Below are 18,392 nucleotides of genomic sequence, written 5' to 3'. Positions count from 1 at the left end.
TATGATGTCAGAGAACCTCGGCTGAAGCATGCTGTGCATGATGTTTTTGCTGCAGTAAATCCAAAGAACCGAGATTAAGTGCTCCAAAGCCTGGCTGGAAAATAAACCTACCTTCATTAACCTCCTCGATATTTTGTACTGTAGATTTCTACAGCTGCACTTATGCCCCTCCACAGCAGACAAGACTGTTCTCTTTTAAACACCTTTATCCAAACTCGGCCACTCGGCTGCCAACACAGAGCCACTCGGCAGTTAGAGCCCCTCCTGCTCCAAGGTGCAGCAGAGGAGCAGCCCATGCACCCACCTACGATCCGCTGCCCATCCTCTGTCCTCAGGCGGACGATTTGCATTTTGACGTTTGTGCCACTGACGGAGGCCAGGACTCCTTCCACCTTTGTCCACACGCTCAGCACGGAGCCACACAGCACGTAGTAGGTTCTGCAGCGCAGCCCCACCTCACAGACCAGCCCCAGGCCTGCCTTCTTGCAATTGCCTCTCCTGCAGGCAGAGAGAAGAGCTTTCAAAGCCATTCTGCAAGCTAAAATATCTAATTTCATTAAAAATGAGACTCGTTATTTAATGTGCACTCAGAGTCGAGCAAGGGCTGCACATGCACTAAGGGAAGGACACTTTGAGCAAAGGAAATGGTAAAGCTGTGGGAAAGGTTGGCCTAGCTAAGCCCCCACCTACAAAATATACAGACAGAGCTTTGAGTCAAAGATACCATCACTGAGGTCACCTGAGAGCTAGAGTACATTACAGGACACTGGTATCTGATCAGGGTACTTCAGAAGCTCCAATATTAATCTGAAACTTCTACCAGTTATGCAGTTCCTCAGGAATTCAGCCATCAGCTGAGTTCAGACACACAGCAGGCAGCAGAGGAACAGCTGTTTCTGACATCCATCTCATCTCTAAACATTTCCCCCCAATAACATTTGAACTATCAGACTACAAAAACAGAACAGAGGAAGACACTTCAAGCACAAGCTACTCCTGAGTAGCTTGTGACATCCATCTCATCTCTAAACATTTCCCCCCAATAACATTTGAACTATCAGACCACAAAAACAGAACAGAGGAAGACACTTCAAGCACAAGCTACTCCTGAGTCACTGAGTGTAATTTATACATTAACATTCATCTCGTGCACTGGGACTTCAGGGCAAGTGCAAAGCTCAGTGCTGTCACTCACAAGCTGGGTCACTTGACTGGTCATGGGGGAATTTCCCTTACACAAGAAACACAAGACTGTACGGGAGGGACAGAAGAACAGGAGCAGTGATAAAGCAGTCCAAAGTGAACCAGTAGAAGTTAAAGCACAAACACTGACCAGTAGGCGTGGGTGCAGGTGTCTGCAGAGGAGTTGTACTGCTCTAGCCAGTGTGGCAGAGCATCCTCAGAAGGTACCTGGAAGAGTCATCCAAAGTGGGAATGAAGTGCAACACATCAAAACTTACACAGAATAAAAATAATTTGGTCATTATCGTGAGAAAGGAGGGAGCACCAACATCAGGATGCTGTAGAGAGGTACAGCATCCTACATTATAATAATTTCAAATTATCCATTCCAAAGGACGAGCAAAATGCTTAAACACAGCAGAACCTCAGAGCTTTTTCAATAATCCACCTGAGGAGAGTTTCCTTAAGTTCTTGCAAATTCAACACTTGCTAGACCATAAAGAACCTCCTTTTTTTATTACCACCCCACAGATAATTTATATTCAGAAAGAAATTCAGAAATGGAGATAGGAATGCCAAAGTCATGTAGACCTGTTTAAAAAGACCCAAATAAGTCTGCTCTGGAGAAAGAAGCCTACTTTTTGACTTGTCAAAATTATACATAAATATAAAAAAAATAAAGCCCTTACAATAATTTTCAAACTTTTGTAAGTTAAAAACCAAGCATAACTTAATTAGTTACCTTCTTATATTTCTTTTTCAGGTCTGCACATGTTTCTAGTTTGAGTTGTTTCCCAGTATTTGGTCTGTATATCAAAAAAAGCCTCTTTTTAGGATTCACTTCTTTTACTAGAATTGCCGTTTTCTTGTTATTTCTTATCTGGAAAACAAAAGACAAACCAAAAACTTCCTGAATTAATACATGATGAAAGTATCTGCTTAAGTGTTTCCATACTGAGTTCTTTACAGAGCAATAGGATTGTGTAATAGTACAGGACAGTAATACACCTCTAGAACACAGTAATCTCCCAGTGAAACCACAATTTCCTGGTGGAGGTTTAAATAAGAGCTATTAATTTGGGCTCATATTCCTATCAGAATATATCCTGGGGAGGTAACAGGAAGAATCTCATACTCAGTGTTTAAAAAACCCCCGATTTTAATGTAGGTAAGGTATTTTGCAAAACTGAACAAGTTTTTCAGTTTAGCCCTCAAAACGTCTGAACATAATCCAAGAGACGGAAGAATCTTACCTGTAGTGATAAATAAAATCCATCATCTGGACCTGTCTGTTCTGCCCAGATCTTTGTTGCTTCATCCCAAGACATTCCTCTCTCCACACTGATCTACAAGAGAGCAGTGCAGGGGTATTTGAGTGGGAACAGATTTTAACACAGCTACACACGTGGGGACTGAACACATTGTAAAAACTTACTGACAAATGTTATTAGTTCCTACAGAGATGACAGGATTAACTTACTGTGTACAGCTCAACATGTCCAGAGGTAGAATATCCAGGAGTTAAAAACTTCTTAACATCTGCCTTCCTCACTTTCTCATCCCCAGAGCCCAAATCTGAAAAGGAAAGCAGAGTTTTATTCTGTTGCTCTGTTGTCACTGAAGTTCAAGAGCACTGTGAAATGCTTTACTCACCTAAGATGCCCATGTCATATCTTCCATTCTTTTTAGCATTTTGAATAACTGCATTTAATGTGTCAGAGAAGTACTGGAACAAAGCATTCTGTTGATGGACTTCCATACCAAGAATTCGGTTCAGGAATTTCCCTATATTGTTGTAATCTTAAAAAAGAGTAAGAGATACAAGTATTAGGGCAAGTTTGATAACCACAAGCCCTCAATCAGTATTCAAAGACTCTTACAAACATTATTTAAATACATTCTTTCAGAAATGCAGAAAACAATTAAGCTCTTCAAAAAAAGGTCACTTTTTAGATAGTTACAAGTCCAGTTCTGCTGCTGGGAATCCACTGTCATGACATAACAGGGACATTCTACAGACACACTGAACACTCAAGTACCTTTATCAAGCGTCAGGATTCCAGATCTGTCTTCTACATTTATCAAGCCTACGCCAATCAATCCCTGACGAACATCTAGGAAAGAGAAAGAAGTTAAATCATAGCTGCTTTGCCATCTAAAAATAACCCAATGAAGTAACAGCTTGTTTAGCCATAGGATCCGATTCCAAAGCCTCTGACCCCCCTCACTTCCCATTACTTGCAGTTTCTGTCTAATAATCAATGAGCAAACACAGCTTTGCCTTCTGTCCCTGCAGGAAGCCCCGGCAGGGGAAAGCACCAATGGCACCATGCACGGGAACAATTCCAACAGGTAATGGGAAAATGAGGATAAAAATCTGTTTGTAACACACTGGCCAAGCAGATACAGAACGTTCCTCACACAGAGTTCACAGATCTGGTTTCATGTGTGAACTTCAACATTCAAGCAATGTGCACAGACTCTCACTGGGCGTTTACTCTGTCTCAGCTGATCATTTTAAGTTGTATCAACGTTTTACAGCTCTAACAGTATTTTAACTTTCTTTGCACTGGAGAAGGATCACAAGGTAGCTATCACAGCTAGTAAATTATCTTACCTTTGAAGAAGTCTCCAGGAAAATCAGGAGGGGGTGAGACCATTGGGGAGTCCAAGTTCACAATGGATTTCATAACAATCTCCAGAGCATTTCTGCCATACTGTGTAAGAAAAGAAGTTGCTCTGTCAATGCCATCCAGTGTTTGTGCCTCAGCCCCAGGCACACATGGTTTAACATGGATTTACAATTCACAATGAAAAGCTTTTCTGTGCAGCAGTGAAGGGAATTGTTTATCACCTCTATTATGTAGTGTGGTTTATAACTGAAAACAGCACAGCCTTAATTTTTAATTAGAACTGCCAAATTAAATTTTCATTGTGGCTTAAAGGACACACACCATTTACTTAAAACTTTGATTGTTTGCAAGAGCAGAAAAGTGATTTACACACGTGTGTTCCACATGGCTTCCCAAACAGAATGATGAGTTACAGAAAGAAGCCTTCCATCAGCAAGTGATAAAGGTAAGGGATGGAGAGGAACCTTCCTCAACAGGTCATGTGTGGAGTAAGTGCCACAGCATGAGCTCTCCAACAGAAATAGAATTGTCACCTTGTTGTCAAAATTGAATCTGCTGAGGTCTCGAGTTTCTGTGGCCCGTCTGTCCCCGTGGGTGAGGGCTCCCTGTTAAGACACATCATTGTCATTAAATACAACTTTTAAGAAGAAGAAATCCAAGTGGCATTTTCTCAAAGGAAGGATCAGACCTCTTGAAACATCTTACCAAACTCTCCAGTCTTTTTGCAACTATAGATGCAAATCTTTGCTCTCCTGCCAGTTCAGAAATGAGGAACACATACTCTGGAGCAGTCACTTGGTTGGATCTATGAGTTCTGCCTGGATAATTAAGTAGAAGCATGTCTATTAGATAAATTCTATTTCAGCGAATATTTCTAATAAAATACAAACTGTAAAGAGCAAGGAAAAAGGACAGAACTTAAACCTGCTTAAAATTAGTTTCTGCTGTAATAGAGCAAACAGAAGGTAACACAGAGATACTCTAGAAATTGTGGCAACTTCTAGAAATACACTTCATATGTGAATGAAACTCCAAAGCTGCAGTCTAGGCTTGTTTCTGAGGTTTCTTTCAAAGCTTTCAAGACCATTAGCTATGGCCACAGATAAAGGTGATTCTGTCCATGGGTACCAGAGACTGGAGGGGTCCTTAGGAGGTTGCCTATTCCATCTGATTTTGCACATTAGCAGTAAGTTCAGCTATTACTGCTGAGTCTGCTGGCTAAGGACACAGTGAGTGAATTACCAAACTGCTGGATTGCTCTGTCTGCGCTCCACGGCAGCTCCAGGGTCATGTGAACCCTCCGCCTCTGGTTCTTGGCCCTGCGGTCTGCTTGCAGTGAGATACCAGAGCTGGCTGCCTCTGAGATGATGGCAATGTTCTGTGATCGAGAAAAGAGCTCTTAGTTAGCAATAAATCCAAGATCAAGCTTCAGTTTCCAAAAACAAAAATTCTCGTTTTACAACTGTTACCAAACATGGGTCTAGAATGGTTTCACTGTTACTCACAAGGCAGAGGGAGGGCAGCAAAGGTGTGGCTTTATGTATCAGAGTCAGAAATGCTAATGAACTTTTCTGAGTGAAAGGAGGGGTTTTGCTTTACTTTTCAACAATAATTCCCTGAGCAAACAAAGACTGGCCATCCCAGAGGGCAGGTGTCCCTGACACTGGCCTGCACTTCAGAAGGAAAGGGGAGGACACAGGCTTGCTCCAATAGCAAACCACAGAAAAGACAAAATGCTGCTGCTAATGCAGTACAAGGAAGAGGATCCAGCCATTCCAGTGCCTGAATGCATTTGCCTAGAAAGAATGTAAATGTTTGGACTATGCACAAATCACTTACAGGAACCAGAGTTTTTACCCTCGAGTGTCACAAGGGACCACACCAGTTCCATGCACAGTGACATTTACTCCATTTGCCCTCTTGTGGCAGAACGACCCAAGTGAACTACTGGGAAGGGCTTTCTCCCCCCACTTCTTCTATCAGATGCAATTCTACCGTTATTCAGGTCAGGACTTTCTTTCAGAGTGCAACATAAAGGGCAGAAGCCACCACTCCTCCCAGTGCGACTTCTCAATCCTTGTTAAGGTTAACAGGTCCCACCTTTTCCCTTCACCCCTCACTGTAAGTTTTCATACAGTGGTCTTCCCCATTTCCCAATTTAATTATTTCCTCTTGGAAGGGGAGGTGCACAGTGACCCAGACCAATGAATCAAAGATATGAATCACAAACCTGCCTTTTAAACACATTGTTTTACAAAACCAGCTTAAAGGTGCCAGCTTTCAGTTTGGCACATGGGTGCACACCAAACACAGGCCTCCGAGGTCACCCAAACTACAGCCTGGCCTTTAAACACACTGATTTGAAAAATAAAACAGCACTGAAGTAAAAGTGCTTCTTAACTGGTACTTACACTACCTGCCAGTCACTGGTGAAAAGCTTAGCGTTATTACGGCATCTGGCACATTTGTCTACAGTCTCTCTCTTCAAAGATTACCTTATCTCCATCCATGAACCTCTGCTTTTCTGTGATGTTCAGGATTTCAACGGGCACATCGAGTTCAGACCTCGACTCGTACGAGATGCTGCCGTCGTCATTGCTCACCACCCTGCCTTTGCGGCCTGTCATCTTTGGAAGGGAACACAAGCTCAGGGTGGCAATACCAAAACCACCCCAGCCCCAAAAGCTCCAAGCAGTATTATTTATTCATGTACCCACATTAAAATGCTCAGTAATTTACTCTCAGTGCAAAACTACTACTGTGTGCTATGTGGAATATGACAGAGCAAATCTATGTAGAAATGATGTTGTATTATGCTACTGCTCATAAGGGATTTACCAGCAGCACTAAGAAAATAAGCTAAACAGACAGCTTAGGCTACCACTGATTTTAACAGGGTCTTTTAAATCACACTGATGCTGCTACTTGATAGAGACAGTTATTGAGAGATTAATTAATCAGGCTTTTCATCTTAATCTCCACTGCCTTGGAGGATGAACTAAAGCTCCTGTCTGTTTAATACACCCCAGCAGCAAATTGGCTGCAGCCAGTCAGAGAAGCAGGCCACAGTAAAACAAAAGAGAAACTGGTGTGATTTACCCAACCAGAAACTATCAAACCTCAGAAATAATGTGTTCACCCACTCAGATCTCCCTCTGTATTCTAACACAATCTTCAAATTTCTCTTTCATTCAGAGGCAGAGTAACCTCTGCTCTCATTCCTGAGATCACTGTCTAAAACTGATAAACAACCTCTTCAAAAACATACTTTTTTTTTTTTCTATATGTGAACACCAGCCTACCTCTGCAACATTTTCAGGACCACCCAGTTCATCTATAAGCTCATCCAGTGTATTAGGTGGAAGATCTTCAGCCAGCTTTTCCAGTTTATCCAGCAGTTCTTTTTTCATTTGTTGGGCCCTTTCAACAGCATCCTGACTCGTTACAAAGCTGCTGTTTGTGTTACTGTTTGCTGAAAGTTAAGAAAGACTCTTTGAGATTTAGAATTTTATTGCCCAACTGCAAGGAAATGAATCAACATCAAAGAAAGTTGCTCTTACCAGACGTGTTGGTACTAGAAGTGGTTGTTCCAACAGTGGAAGTGAAGCAGCTGGGTCGTTTGGATCCCAGACCAGAGGCTAGTAAGGCACTTTGAATAGAATCTGGGTCTATGCTTTTCTTCTTTTTCTTTTCTTTATTTTTTTTATGCTCTTTTCTAATCAACCAGGGATCTGAAGTTAAATAAAAGTTTCAAATATTTACTAAGCAGCCATCCATCCCTTTGAAACAAATACATTCTCATTGCATAAAGTGACTTACAAAAGTCTGATTTCCAGTGTACAAAAATCTAATTGAAGTTTCACATTCTACTAATTGTAGTCCCACTGGAACTAAACTACCTGCTTAGTAAACACTTCTCTGCTGGAATGTTTGGGAAGATTTTCTGCTTACTCTCTGCAAATACAGCTACTTTCTTGATGAAACACTTAGACTTGTCTTACCATCTTCATCATCTTCACTGGATTCATCTCTGAATGGGTTGAAGTCATCATCGTCCCCAGAACTCAAAAATTTGGAGCTCTCATTGTCACTTTCTTCATTGTCTGAAGCATCAGACTCGCTTTCACTCTCATCAGAGCTGCTCCCTGCAAGGCCACCTGTTTTGCGGGCTTTTTTGGCTTCTCTGCTTATTTCTTCACCTAATTTCATCATCCCAGAAGAAAGAAATACGTTTAAACCTTGTAGTCTACACACTTAGAGATCTGTTTTACCATACAAACTAGAAAAACATGCAATTTTTGAAAACAGAACTATTTAAAAGAATCTAAGTACTAAGCAAAACCTCTTTCCCAAGTTTAAGATCACCTACTTTTAAGATAATCAGTTTGGGAAGGGGGTGGTATTAGGCTTCTCTTCACTGAGCCTCAAGATAAAACAAGTTACTTGAGCAACTACATCAGGAAGTGATCTGACACAGACAAGGCATTTTAGGATATGGGTCCATAGCAGATCAACTCAATTTTGAGCAAAATTAACTAAAATTTACAGCTTATATTGCTTATCAGCAATATAACATCTATTAATGGCAACCTCTAGCAACAGCCTTAAGAGATCTATAATACAGTCTCTTTCATGGATGACTGTACAGATATTCCCTTTTTTCCCCACACAAAGTGAACTTTTAGGCAGCTCTGAAGTTGCCATTTTCACTGTGCCATTAGTGTAGGAACTTCAGCGTTACCTTTTCGTTTCTTTACTTTGTTCTCCTTGCAAGGGCTGTCTCGGGGTGAGTTGTTATTACTTTGAGCAGTCAGGTCAATTCCCAACAAGCTGAACAGCTTCTTCCTGTCAGGAGCTGGAAAGTGCTTCTCAATAAGAGACTGGAATACTCCTCTGTTTAAGAAAAAAAGGGTTGCTCAGTGGAATTTGCATTTATTTAAAGTACAAACCTGTAACATTGAACAGCTTGCTTGACTTCCCTGAAGGATGACTCCTTGTGAGTGCAGTTGGGCACTCTTTGTATTATTTGTCACCGTCTTAAAAGTAGGACACGTCTCTTTTACAGCACTGTTACAACTTGTTAAATTTGTTTTTGGTAACAAGTGGCATTGTTACTGCCATTTTTTTATTGCTCAATTTAAGTAAAAAATTAAGTTAATTGATTTAGATCTTCAGCAAGGCAGCCTTGGGATTGGCTCTGGTCCCTCTGATCAAAGAGGGAAGTCATGGTCTGTAACTTGCTCTGGTATAAATGCAGCACACACTTGGCAGGTCTCCCCGTCCTCCCAGTTTGAAGTACTGAGAGAACAGTACGAGCTGTTCACACCTGAAAACATCAGTTTGGAATGCCATGAGAACCAGGAGATAGCCACTGCCTTACCTGAGCAGGGATGCCAGATTTTAGATACAGGCAGCTTCAGTAAAGAACATCACTACTAAAGGATTCCCAACCTTCTGTGCACGGATGCACATTTGACACGCAGAAGGACAAATGACTACACACACTCTAAGCTGGATAAAGGTTAGTTTTGTAAAGAACAGTTTCAAAATTCAGTCTTACTTTGCTGTAGAAACAAAATCATTCAGTTCCCCACCACCTTCCTCCAAAGCTTCCAACGTTCTTGCTTCTCCTGTCGACTGCAGGCCAATGACAACGCACTGAAGGACAAAAGAATACCAGACACTGTCACTATGACTGAGATGTAGTTTTATTTTGCCTCAATTTCTGCTCATTAGACAGCATGAAGTACACAAGCACACTCCTACTATGGCTGAAAATATCTGTATTATATATGAAAAAAATTAATCTAATAGCTTTAAGATAAATGTTTAAAAATCAGTCTTGAACAACTTACTTTGCCATTCTTGATTTCTTCCCGAGCCAGCTGCACCACCCTCTTCACCTTTGAGGCTATGCAAAGGTACTTGAAAAACCTCTGGTGAGCTGACCAGAACTGACCCCACATGGACTTCTTCATGCGCTGCTCTGCGTCGATGAGATCGGCCGCCTGCTGAAACCTCTCTCGAGCACTGACCCACTACAAAAGAAAAGGAGCATTCAAATTTCAACCAACTTCAACCTCTCAGAACTTAACAGAGAAAGCAAATTTCAAAAGGGGTTCTTACCAGTTTCACAGATTTATTGTACATTTTAACATATTCCTGTGAGAGCAGAACTTCGTCGATTTTGAAAGTTACACCTGAAAAACTCAACTGTCTGGCTATGTACATTCCTCTCAGCTTCATATCCATAGCAACTATTTCCATGGCACCAACACCTCTAAAATAAAGAAACAGTTTAAGTCCATATTAGAATTTTCAAGAGCCAGGATCTGTTAAAAAAATGCCTCAAAATACAACCCCAAGTACTTTAGAAAAAAAACAGCTTATAAATGTGAAGGAATATGTTTTTGAAATAATTTGAAATTTAGACTTCACATAAAATTGTATCCCTGCCTTGTAAATGTTAAGTGTATCCCAAGACTTAAAACTCAGTTACTTTTTTCCCAAATGACCTAGGATGGATTAGGAGAAAGTAACTTATAAATTCGAACTGGATAACAAAGTTGGTCCAAATATCAGCAAATTCTTGCATTCTAATTTTACAAACTGCTGATGATTTGAAATAATACAAACCATTTAAAGTTTTATGCTGATATGAAAACTATTTAATTAGTAAGTAACTTCAGTTCTCTTCAACAGCAACACACCTTGAGAGCACAGAAGTGCTCTCACCTGCAAAACAGCTGACTGCTACTCACAGGCTTGGGGCTCTAACTTCATTATTGCATATTTGATATGCACCCAGTAATGAAGAGAGGCTACACTTGCAGAGTCCAGAAAAACCACACACGTGTGTTTTTTTTACACACATCACGTGTGTAAACAAGATGCATTCTAAACCCTATTGTGGCATTGTGAAGTATTGTGAAGTGCACAAAATTCTTTTTGAGTAGGCAAAGCAAGATGCTCACCCACCACAGAATGTGGCAGCGGCCTTTTCTACTGACCTCACACATTTAGTATTATTAGTATGTTCTGAAACACCAAGTACCTCACAACAGCACAAAGAATTTCCCTGAACTGGGTTCTTGTGCCAATGAGCACAAGATTTCCTCCTGTTAAATTGCCTAAGATGAATGCATAAACATTAGAGGCCTTCTACAAATAATGAGCCATTAACTACACTGAGCTTACTCACTACAGTACAGGCTGTTTTCATGGGGAGCAGCAAAGTATTTTGCTTTCCTAACACCCACATTTTTGAGAGGCCTCTTTTCCCAGAAAGCTTTTAAAGCTCTCAAAATTTTCTGTGAACAAAGGAAACATCTTATTTTTCACCACTTATTATAAATTACACTTCCGCTAGATTTAGAAGCCAGAGGTCTTGGTGGGACAGGACATGCTTGCAGAGGACTAGAGAGCAAAGACAAGGAACTGGGGAGTACAGTCAGCCACAACCCTGCACACTCGGCTGTAGGTCTTTGAAATTTTACCTTCTTTCAACAGCCTGAATAAAATCACTGAATTCCCTAAATGGAGTTCCTTCACCCCATATTCCAAGACGGTTCATATATGCCATGTTTCTTGGCTCAGATGCACCTAAAAAGAGAAACATAAATCTGTACCAGTGCCAGCAAAACCATCCAGAAACATTTAATACAAACCCAGCAGTACATACCTGTGGCACTGGCATAAACAACCCTGGCTTTTGGAAGTTTATTTTGAAGTTCCAATACAGCCAGACCTGTTTTTGTTGGTTTTGATGAACCAACAGGACACAGATTCTTTGCTTTATGACATTCGTCAAATACGATCTGAACCGTAATTAAGGAAAAGCTTTGTCCCACTAAAGTACAGAATGAGGAGCTAGAACAGAAGGCAAGAAAATTTACTACTTACAATAGGGGGCAGGTGGAAATTGTAAACTCAAGACACCAGTCATTTTAACTAAAAACCTTGGAAAAATATTTAGATAGTAAATTGCCACACTTGAGCTCTTGAAAATTTGGAGCTGGTGATACTTCAAATATAAATTTAATTAAGTCTATAAAAAATATCAGTGTAAACTTAGCATTCTTAAGGACAATAGTTTAATTTTATAGATTTGATATAGAAAAAACCAGAAACTTCACTCTTGTACCAGAGCTGTGTGGCAACAAGTTGATGGCAATGTTTGGCACAAAGTCTGTAAAACTGCAAGTGTAATGTCAGAGCATGCACACAACTGACTGCCATTACAAATAAAGAATACCTAAAAAACTTTAAAGATATAAGTTTAAATAGGAATTTCATTATAATCAAATGAATGCCAGAAAAAGGATACAACTCCATCAAAGTCTTCACCACACCAGTGAAGAAGCTGCTTTAATCTGGTTTTGTATTTACCACCAGACTGACTTTCCCCAATAAGAGAAGAATAGGTAGCAAAGATGACACCTTTCTTCACACTTCCATTATGTTTGGATGAAATTTTCCCATACTTGAACTGCAATAAATAGAAATTACAGAAATTAATCAAGAGAGACTCCTCCTCAACCCCACCTACCAGATGATTAAGGGATGCTGGTGGTCTTAAACTTAAAGGCGTGAACATTTGGAGCTACCCATTACCCCACATCATGACCAGGGCACAGCTGATATGGCAACGTGGTTAAGGGGTCATACAGGGCTCACGTAAACATAGACTTAAGGAAGACTAAATCTGAGGTCTCAAAAGCTTAGCAGCCACATTCTTTGGTTACATGGTTTCCTTAGTTTAAATACAATTGAGGTTTTAGTTTCAATGTATCCCCTTCAGAGCCAATACCTCCAGTGTATTTACAGCTGCTACCATAAATGAGGATTTCTAAAGCCTTGCTTTGGAAATTAAGAAATCACAAAGCAAAAATACCAACTTAAACCAAACTTTTAAGTTTAGTGAATTCAACTAGTAATCACACTTTACAATTTAAGCAGCTAATCCAGAGCAGAGGCAGTGTCTCCAAAAATAACTGCACACACCACTGCTGCTTTAATAAATCACTGAGCAAGTCCACTGTTCAAGTATTACACATAAAATGCATTATATATAAAATGCGCACCGAGAAAGGAAAAAATTCAAATGCTACAAAGCCTTAAAGAATATTTCAACTTTAGAAAATACTTTACTAGCAGTGTCAGTAGTGGCTTGAAGTGTAATTTTTTTAAAAAAAGCACACATGCCAAGACTTAATCCTACAAGGGGCCTATTTACATGATTAACTTAAAGCTCTGTGTGGTTCTTTGTAAGATTTAGGCCTGTCAAACAAGACCTAGACAGCAAATTTATTGAAATTAGTACATTCTTGCTCTTAAAACAGTCAACATGCACAACTCGTCACACAAGCGTACCTAAAGGTTTGCCTCAACTGTACATAGTAAAAAGTTTCCACACCTTGTTTAATGAATGCACCAATATGTTTTTTGCTCCAATATCTCTCAAATCTCTTTCAGCATCGTATTTCAGATCATTTGACACGCTAAACCTGAAGATACAAAACAAAGCACATTCTGTAAGTTACAGCAGGTCAAAAGGCAGTTAGTTGCTAGAACATTTGTCAGAAGACAGATGACCCTGAATTTGTCAGTCACTGGAGTGTCTGCTCTAACAAATAAATCCTGACACACTTACCAGACTGCTCTTTTTCTGCCTAACAAGTAATTTTCATAGATTATTCCAGCTATGGTCCTTCCTTTTCCTACACCAGCACCATCACCTATCAAGAATCCAGCTCTGTCTCCATTGGGCAGGAATGTTTCATGTTGCTGTAGGAGAAAGAACAAAAAACTTGTACCCATTCTCCAAAACACATCACAGGGGATTGTCAGAAAAGAGCAAACATAAGAAACATCCTAGTGGGGGAGACCAGTGGTCCAAGCAAACTCCTGGAAGCAGGAAGAGGGGATTTTATTTAGGGAGAGCACAGCACCCTAACTGTATTGTGTGATCTACTCTCCCCTTTCTTCCCTCAGCACCCAGAACTGCTCTAAACATCTGTCCAATATTTTTGCCTTTCCCTAATCCACTGATACAGCCTTTTGCAGCAGCAAGACCCAGACATCCACAGCCTGTGGAACGCAGTATTCTGAATCTACGCATTTTAAACCAAATCACCTATCAGTGTCACCAAGTTCTGCTTTGCTTTTGTGTGATATCATTCACTTCTTGATTATCTTAACCCTGATTTCATTCCCATTCCTTTCTCTCTCCTCCAGCCCCAGGTGTCCCAGCCGTGTCAGTCTCTTTTCATGAGGTAACTTTTCTCTCCTGTGATCATTTTAGTTGTCCTGTAACTCCACTGCCTCCTTCCCCAGCACACAGAGGGCTGCACACACATCTGGGGTGGGCACGCTGAAGTTTAACCCAGCAGCAAAAATAACACCCAGTGCTGTTCTCTATTCCCTTCCCAAGGACATCAAAGAGGGCTGGCTTTCTCAGCCTGCTGCTACTGCAGCCATTGAATTACTTCAGTGAAATAAAAATGACTAACATGTTCTAAGACAGTTAAAAGATCACCATCATGGAAGTAGTTTAGAGGAAATTTTCCTAGGTGCATTACCTCACATTTATCTGAGCTGAAGCTCACCTGCCATCTTCTAATGCAACTCAAACCTTTAAGCTCTTATTATTTTATCTCCTTGTAAAACTGACATAGCTGCACTTGTCAGATTTTAGATTTTCTTCTTAAATTCTCTGTTAGCTTTTAAGCTGTGCTGATGTCTGGCATACCTGGGCTGCATAAGTGATTGCTTCGAGCTGCAAAGCTGACAACCAGCCACTGTCAATTGTTTCCTCTGATATTGATGTCTGGTACCACACATCAGGAGGAGTCACGCTGGATAACGAGCTGGTTTCCACTACTGGGTCAGGATGACGTAGACCAATTTTTACTGGTGGAGAAAGAAGGGGAAGGAAGGCAGAAGATGAAAACAAAACACATCGTTCTGTTGCTGCAGCACAAGTTATTATATTTACCCAAACAACTTACAATTGTGATTGCAAAGGCTGAACTCAACAACGAGTATGTTGCATTGCAACAATCTGTCAAGTGTTTAACTGCATTGCATATGAAGGAACACATTAATCTGAATTTATAACTGCAATCTTAACTTTCGCTTCTCACCACCTTCCTACAATTTTTATGAGATTAGATAAAATTCACTTTACAGAAAATTAAAGTATTTGTGTACTTGACTTGTTTGAGAAAAACCAGTCTGAACCTTGTCTTCCCAAAAAGGCCAGAAGCAGCCTCAGGATGCCAGAATCACAAAAGCAATATTCTTCTCACTATTTATATAGTGCCATTTTTAAGCAGAATGAGAGGAGAAAAGATTTAGAACAGACATGATTTAATTGCTGACAGATCTCATCAGTAACAATAAAAATTAACCATTTAGCTACAAACTCCCTGCAAAATTTTGCCTTGCTTTTACAGCAGGCCACAGTATTTAGCAAATAAGATAACAGCTTGTTGTCAATGGGTACAACAAAGAAAAAAGAGAGGAGATGGCAATTAACAGCAGTGAAAGATTCAGTCAAAAACAACCAAGAGTCAGCTCTAAGTAGTCAGCCAGGAACAATGCAGGAAGAATGTACTTAGGGTGATTTCACACCAAATAACTCAAACTAGATTCCCAAGTGTAGCAGTGAGCGCTGAATTCCTTCACAAAATTTCCTCTGCTGAGGCACGAGGCATGCTAACAGAGGTAAAAAAGTGCCTGATTTTGGTTCATCAGTAATATCTGTGAAACAAATACTGCTCGATGATACTGGAGAATTCCTCTTTTAAAAATCCACTTATCTTCCAAATCTAAGCGTTACAGAAGATAGATTTCCTAGGAAAACCCACAACGCATTCAGGTCCCGTTAACTTCAGACAATATCTATTTTCTGTGCTAGTAATTACACAAGAGTAAATAAATTAACTCTCAAAACATTCAGCCTTTTGATGTAACAGAAGATCAGGTCATACATTTTATTGGCATATATTCAGCATAGGTCTCTGCATGGCCCATTTCTTCTTCATCTTCCTCCTCGGGTTCCTCCTCTTCTTTTACTGCTGGCACTTTCTAGAATTGAGAAATACTTGTGTTAGTCAAACAGCACATTGTTAATATTCCATCCACTGGAAATTAACATGAGAAAGGAAATGAGGACAAACTTGCACTTCAATGTTTTAACACATGTAGGGAACAAACCAGTGAATTGCTGGGAAACTACACACAAATGTAGACTGCTTACACTCTGAACAACCCTCTAAAGACACTAAGGGAACTTCCTCTTCTTTGCAAGGAGATCAAGCACTCCAAACTCACATAAGCAGCATTAAAAAGAAATTCTTCTTACTGCATATTAAAACCAGACTATGACTTAAAGAAAATTGCCTTGAAAACATGACAGCCCTAATGTTCAAGTACTCCCGTGGAGTCTCCTGCAGTTCCACAGTCACAACACCAGTTCACAACTTTATCGTTAAATAGTCAGTTCTGTCCAGTATTCTCTGAAACCTGAAAGTCACCCATTTACTGTGACCCTGACCAATGTAAATATATAAGTATTTGTAAAGCACTCAACAAATGAGAAATCAAACATCTTCCACAACGACTAATGTTTAATACAAAAGAAGTGATCTGAAAACTCCTTTCTGTATGGCAGTCACTGAGGAGCACATTTCTTCCCAAACATCAGCCTGAGTCTAGCTGTCAGTGAAGATGCCAAAACTCAAACGTTTACAGCATCAGAATGTAATTTTATTACATTTAGAAAATTGAATGATATTCAATTTACATCTTCAATTTAACTGCCCAGAAGCACAGCCATGCTACAGGGAAGTCTTTCAGTTTCCTCACTTCTAGTGATTTTAAAAGAAAATGTTTTAACCCAGAGGAAATGCTATGCTTATCACCTTTAATCAGAGCCACACCCTTCTTGGCCTACACCAGCTTCTGCTAAGGACAGTAATTTCTTGAAATTGTCATTTACTATCTAAGCTCAGCACAGCTGTTAACTTCACTCATCTAACCAAGTTTCATCTTGTGGAGCAACTGACCTTTTGAACAAACAGATGCACTTGACAGTTCCACCACACACAAGACAAGTATGAGTAACTCCTGGAACTGGTCACAACTGTTTATGGCCAGCAACACATTGGTTTGGCAAATGAATCATTTGTGCCACTTACCACAGTTGGTGAAAAACTTCTCATTTTAATGTCATTTATCCATATTCTTGCTACCTCTTTTGTGGAAGCCTCCTTCTTCACTGCACCATTGCTTAGGTCAGCTGCAAAAGAAAAGCTGTGGTTTACAGAATTCTCTCCAAACATCAACTGAGATTAACACGCTGCCCTATTAACAAGCTGGAACAGAAGTTTAAAGTATCCAGGAGCACAATGATGCCTCAAGAACAAATTTGTAACAGGATCCTTTAAGAAGACCATTTATTAACCTTCCTGCCTTCAGTCACATTTTTCAAGGAATTAGGAATAGGGTTCAGTACACAACTAAAATAATTTGCATAAGGATGGATGCAAAATATTGAAAGCAGCTGTCAAGCTTCCATCATAACAATGCATGTAATAAACTTAGCATAATTGTCCCTAAAAACAATTAGGGCACTTGCACAAATAAATGTTTTCCTCAAAGGCACTGCATAATTTAACTTCTTAATATTTTCCCATCTAGAACTCCTGCTGCCTGAATTATATGATATGACCATTTTCCTTTCAGGAGCTTCTCTTTTCTACAAGTATTTGTCATTTTTTAAAATAAACACAAGGAAAGATCCAGAGACACGGGAACACAAGAATGCAGTTCTAGAAGTTGCAGGTCTCCTTTTCACTTTACACAGAAGCTACAGATTGCATTGTTTTCTGCAGCTGTGCCACTCTAACAGTTACTGTGTGTTGGTGTCCCCTATTCTGTGCTTCTCTGAGTTTTCACTTGATTTAACAGGACTGACTTATCCCTTTCTGCTTTCTCCCCTCCTCCTCCCCACTTCCTTTACTCCCCACCCCAACTTCAGTTCATGTCCCAACTTGGGTTTTGGCAACCACTCCCTAAAAGAAAGCAGTGACATAGGAGGGACATTCTGCTTTTTGTTTCAGTTCTAACAGACAGCTCCTGCACTGCACTCTCTCTGCATACAGAAAAATAGGTTATGCCAACCACACCTATAAAATCAGCAAAGCTTGTTTCAGAGACAATGAAAATAACAGAAATCCAGAAAATGCCTGTGTATCTTTCAGAAAAAAAAAAGCTGAAGATATTTTCAAACTGAACTAGTCTGATCTTAACCTCATGCTAAAATCAGAACAACTTGAGAGGGTTAACTTCACACACATGTAGCTTTTTCCTTATACAAGTTGACCACATGTTAGAAATAACATACAAGAAAATATTAAGGAAGGAATCACAAAATGAAGATTTGGAGTGATAACTAAGAACTTGTGGCATTTAACTTACGGCAGTATTTCAGCAGTAATGTGAAAATAAAGAGCAAGTTTTTAACACTTAATTTCTTAAACAATAGATCTGATGCCTCCAGTGAAACAAAGG

General features: G+C 40.0%; 2 protein-coding genes across 3 annotated transcripts in view; one reads left to right on the top strand and one right to left on the bottom strand.

Moving 5' to 3' along the window:
* The window catches only part of GTF2H3 (general transcription factor IIH subunit 3), a 111,663-nt gene that overhangs the window by 15,022 nt on the left and 78,249 nt on the right, over positions 1-18,392 (top strand). The gene's annotated exons all lie outside the window — the stretch shown is intronic.
* The window catches only part of SBNO1 (strawberry notch homolog 1), a 31,407-nt gene that overhangs the window by 4,229 nt on the left and 8,786 nt on the right, over positions 1-18,392 (bottom strand). For both annotated transcript variants that reach the window (XM_068208390.1, XM_068208389.1), the window contains exons 5-31: positions 17,018-17,118; positions 15,809-15,905; positions 14,566-14,726; positions 13,468-13,601; positions 13,231-13,321; positions 12,142-12,303; positions 11,497-11,632; positions 11,312-11,417; positions 9,942-10,095; positions 9,671-9,853; positions 9,376-9,473; positions 8,557-8,708; positions 7,817-8,014; positions 7,376-7,546; positions 7,118-7,287; positions 6,311-6,442; positions 5,058-5,193; positions 4,521-4,633; positions 4,349-4,420; positions 3,800-3,899; positions 3,222-3,296; positions 2,836-2,982; positions 2,663-2,757; positions 2,436-2,528; positions 1,925-2,062; positions 1,334-1,410; positions 305-498 (exon numbers count right to left, since the gene is read on the bottom strand). In XM_068208390.1, coding sequence (XP_068064491.1) covers positions 305-498; positions 1,334-1,410; positions 1,925-2,062; positions 2,436-2,528; positions 2,663-2,757; positions 2,836-2,982; positions 3,222-3,296; positions 3,800-3,899; positions 4,349-4,420; positions 4,521-4,633; positions 5,058-5,193; positions 6,311-6,442; positions 7,118-7,287; positions 7,376-7,546; positions 7,817-8,014; positions 8,557-8,708; positions 9,376-9,473; positions 9,671-9,853; positions 9,942-10,095; positions 11,312-11,417; positions 11,497-11,632; positions 12,142-12,303; positions 13,231-13,321; positions 13,468-13,601; positions 14,566-14,726; positions 15,809-15,905; positions 17,018-17,118 — 3,486 coding nt within the window. The remainder of the gene's footprint in view (positions 1-304; positions 499-1,333; positions 1,411-1,924; positions 2,063-2,435; positions 2,529-2,662; positions 2,758-2,835; positions 2,983-3,221; positions 3,297-3,799; positions 3,900-4,348; positions 4,421-4,520; positions 4,634-5,057; positions 5,194-6,310; positions 6,443-7,117; positions 7,288-7,375; positions 7,547-7,816; positions 8,015-8,556; positions 8,709-9,375; positions 9,474-9,670; positions 9,854-9,941; positions 10,096-11,311; positions 11,418-11,496; positions 11,633-12,141; positions 12,304-13,230; positions 13,322-13,467; positions 13,602-14,565; positions 14,727-15,808; positions 15,906-17,017; positions 17,119-18,392) is intronic.

The sequence above is a fragment of the Anomalospiza imberbis genome, chromosome 18 (assembly GCF_031753505.1).
Source record: "Anomalospiza imberbis isolate Cuckoo-Finch-1a 21T00152 chromosome 18, ASM3175350v1, whole genome shotgun sequence".
In the NCBI taxonomy this organism is placed as follows: Eukaryota; Metazoa; Chordata; class Aves; order Passeriformes; family Viduidae; genus Anomalospiza; species Anomalospiza imberbis.
This window is presented reverse-complemented; position numbering and strand designations above follow the sequence as displayed.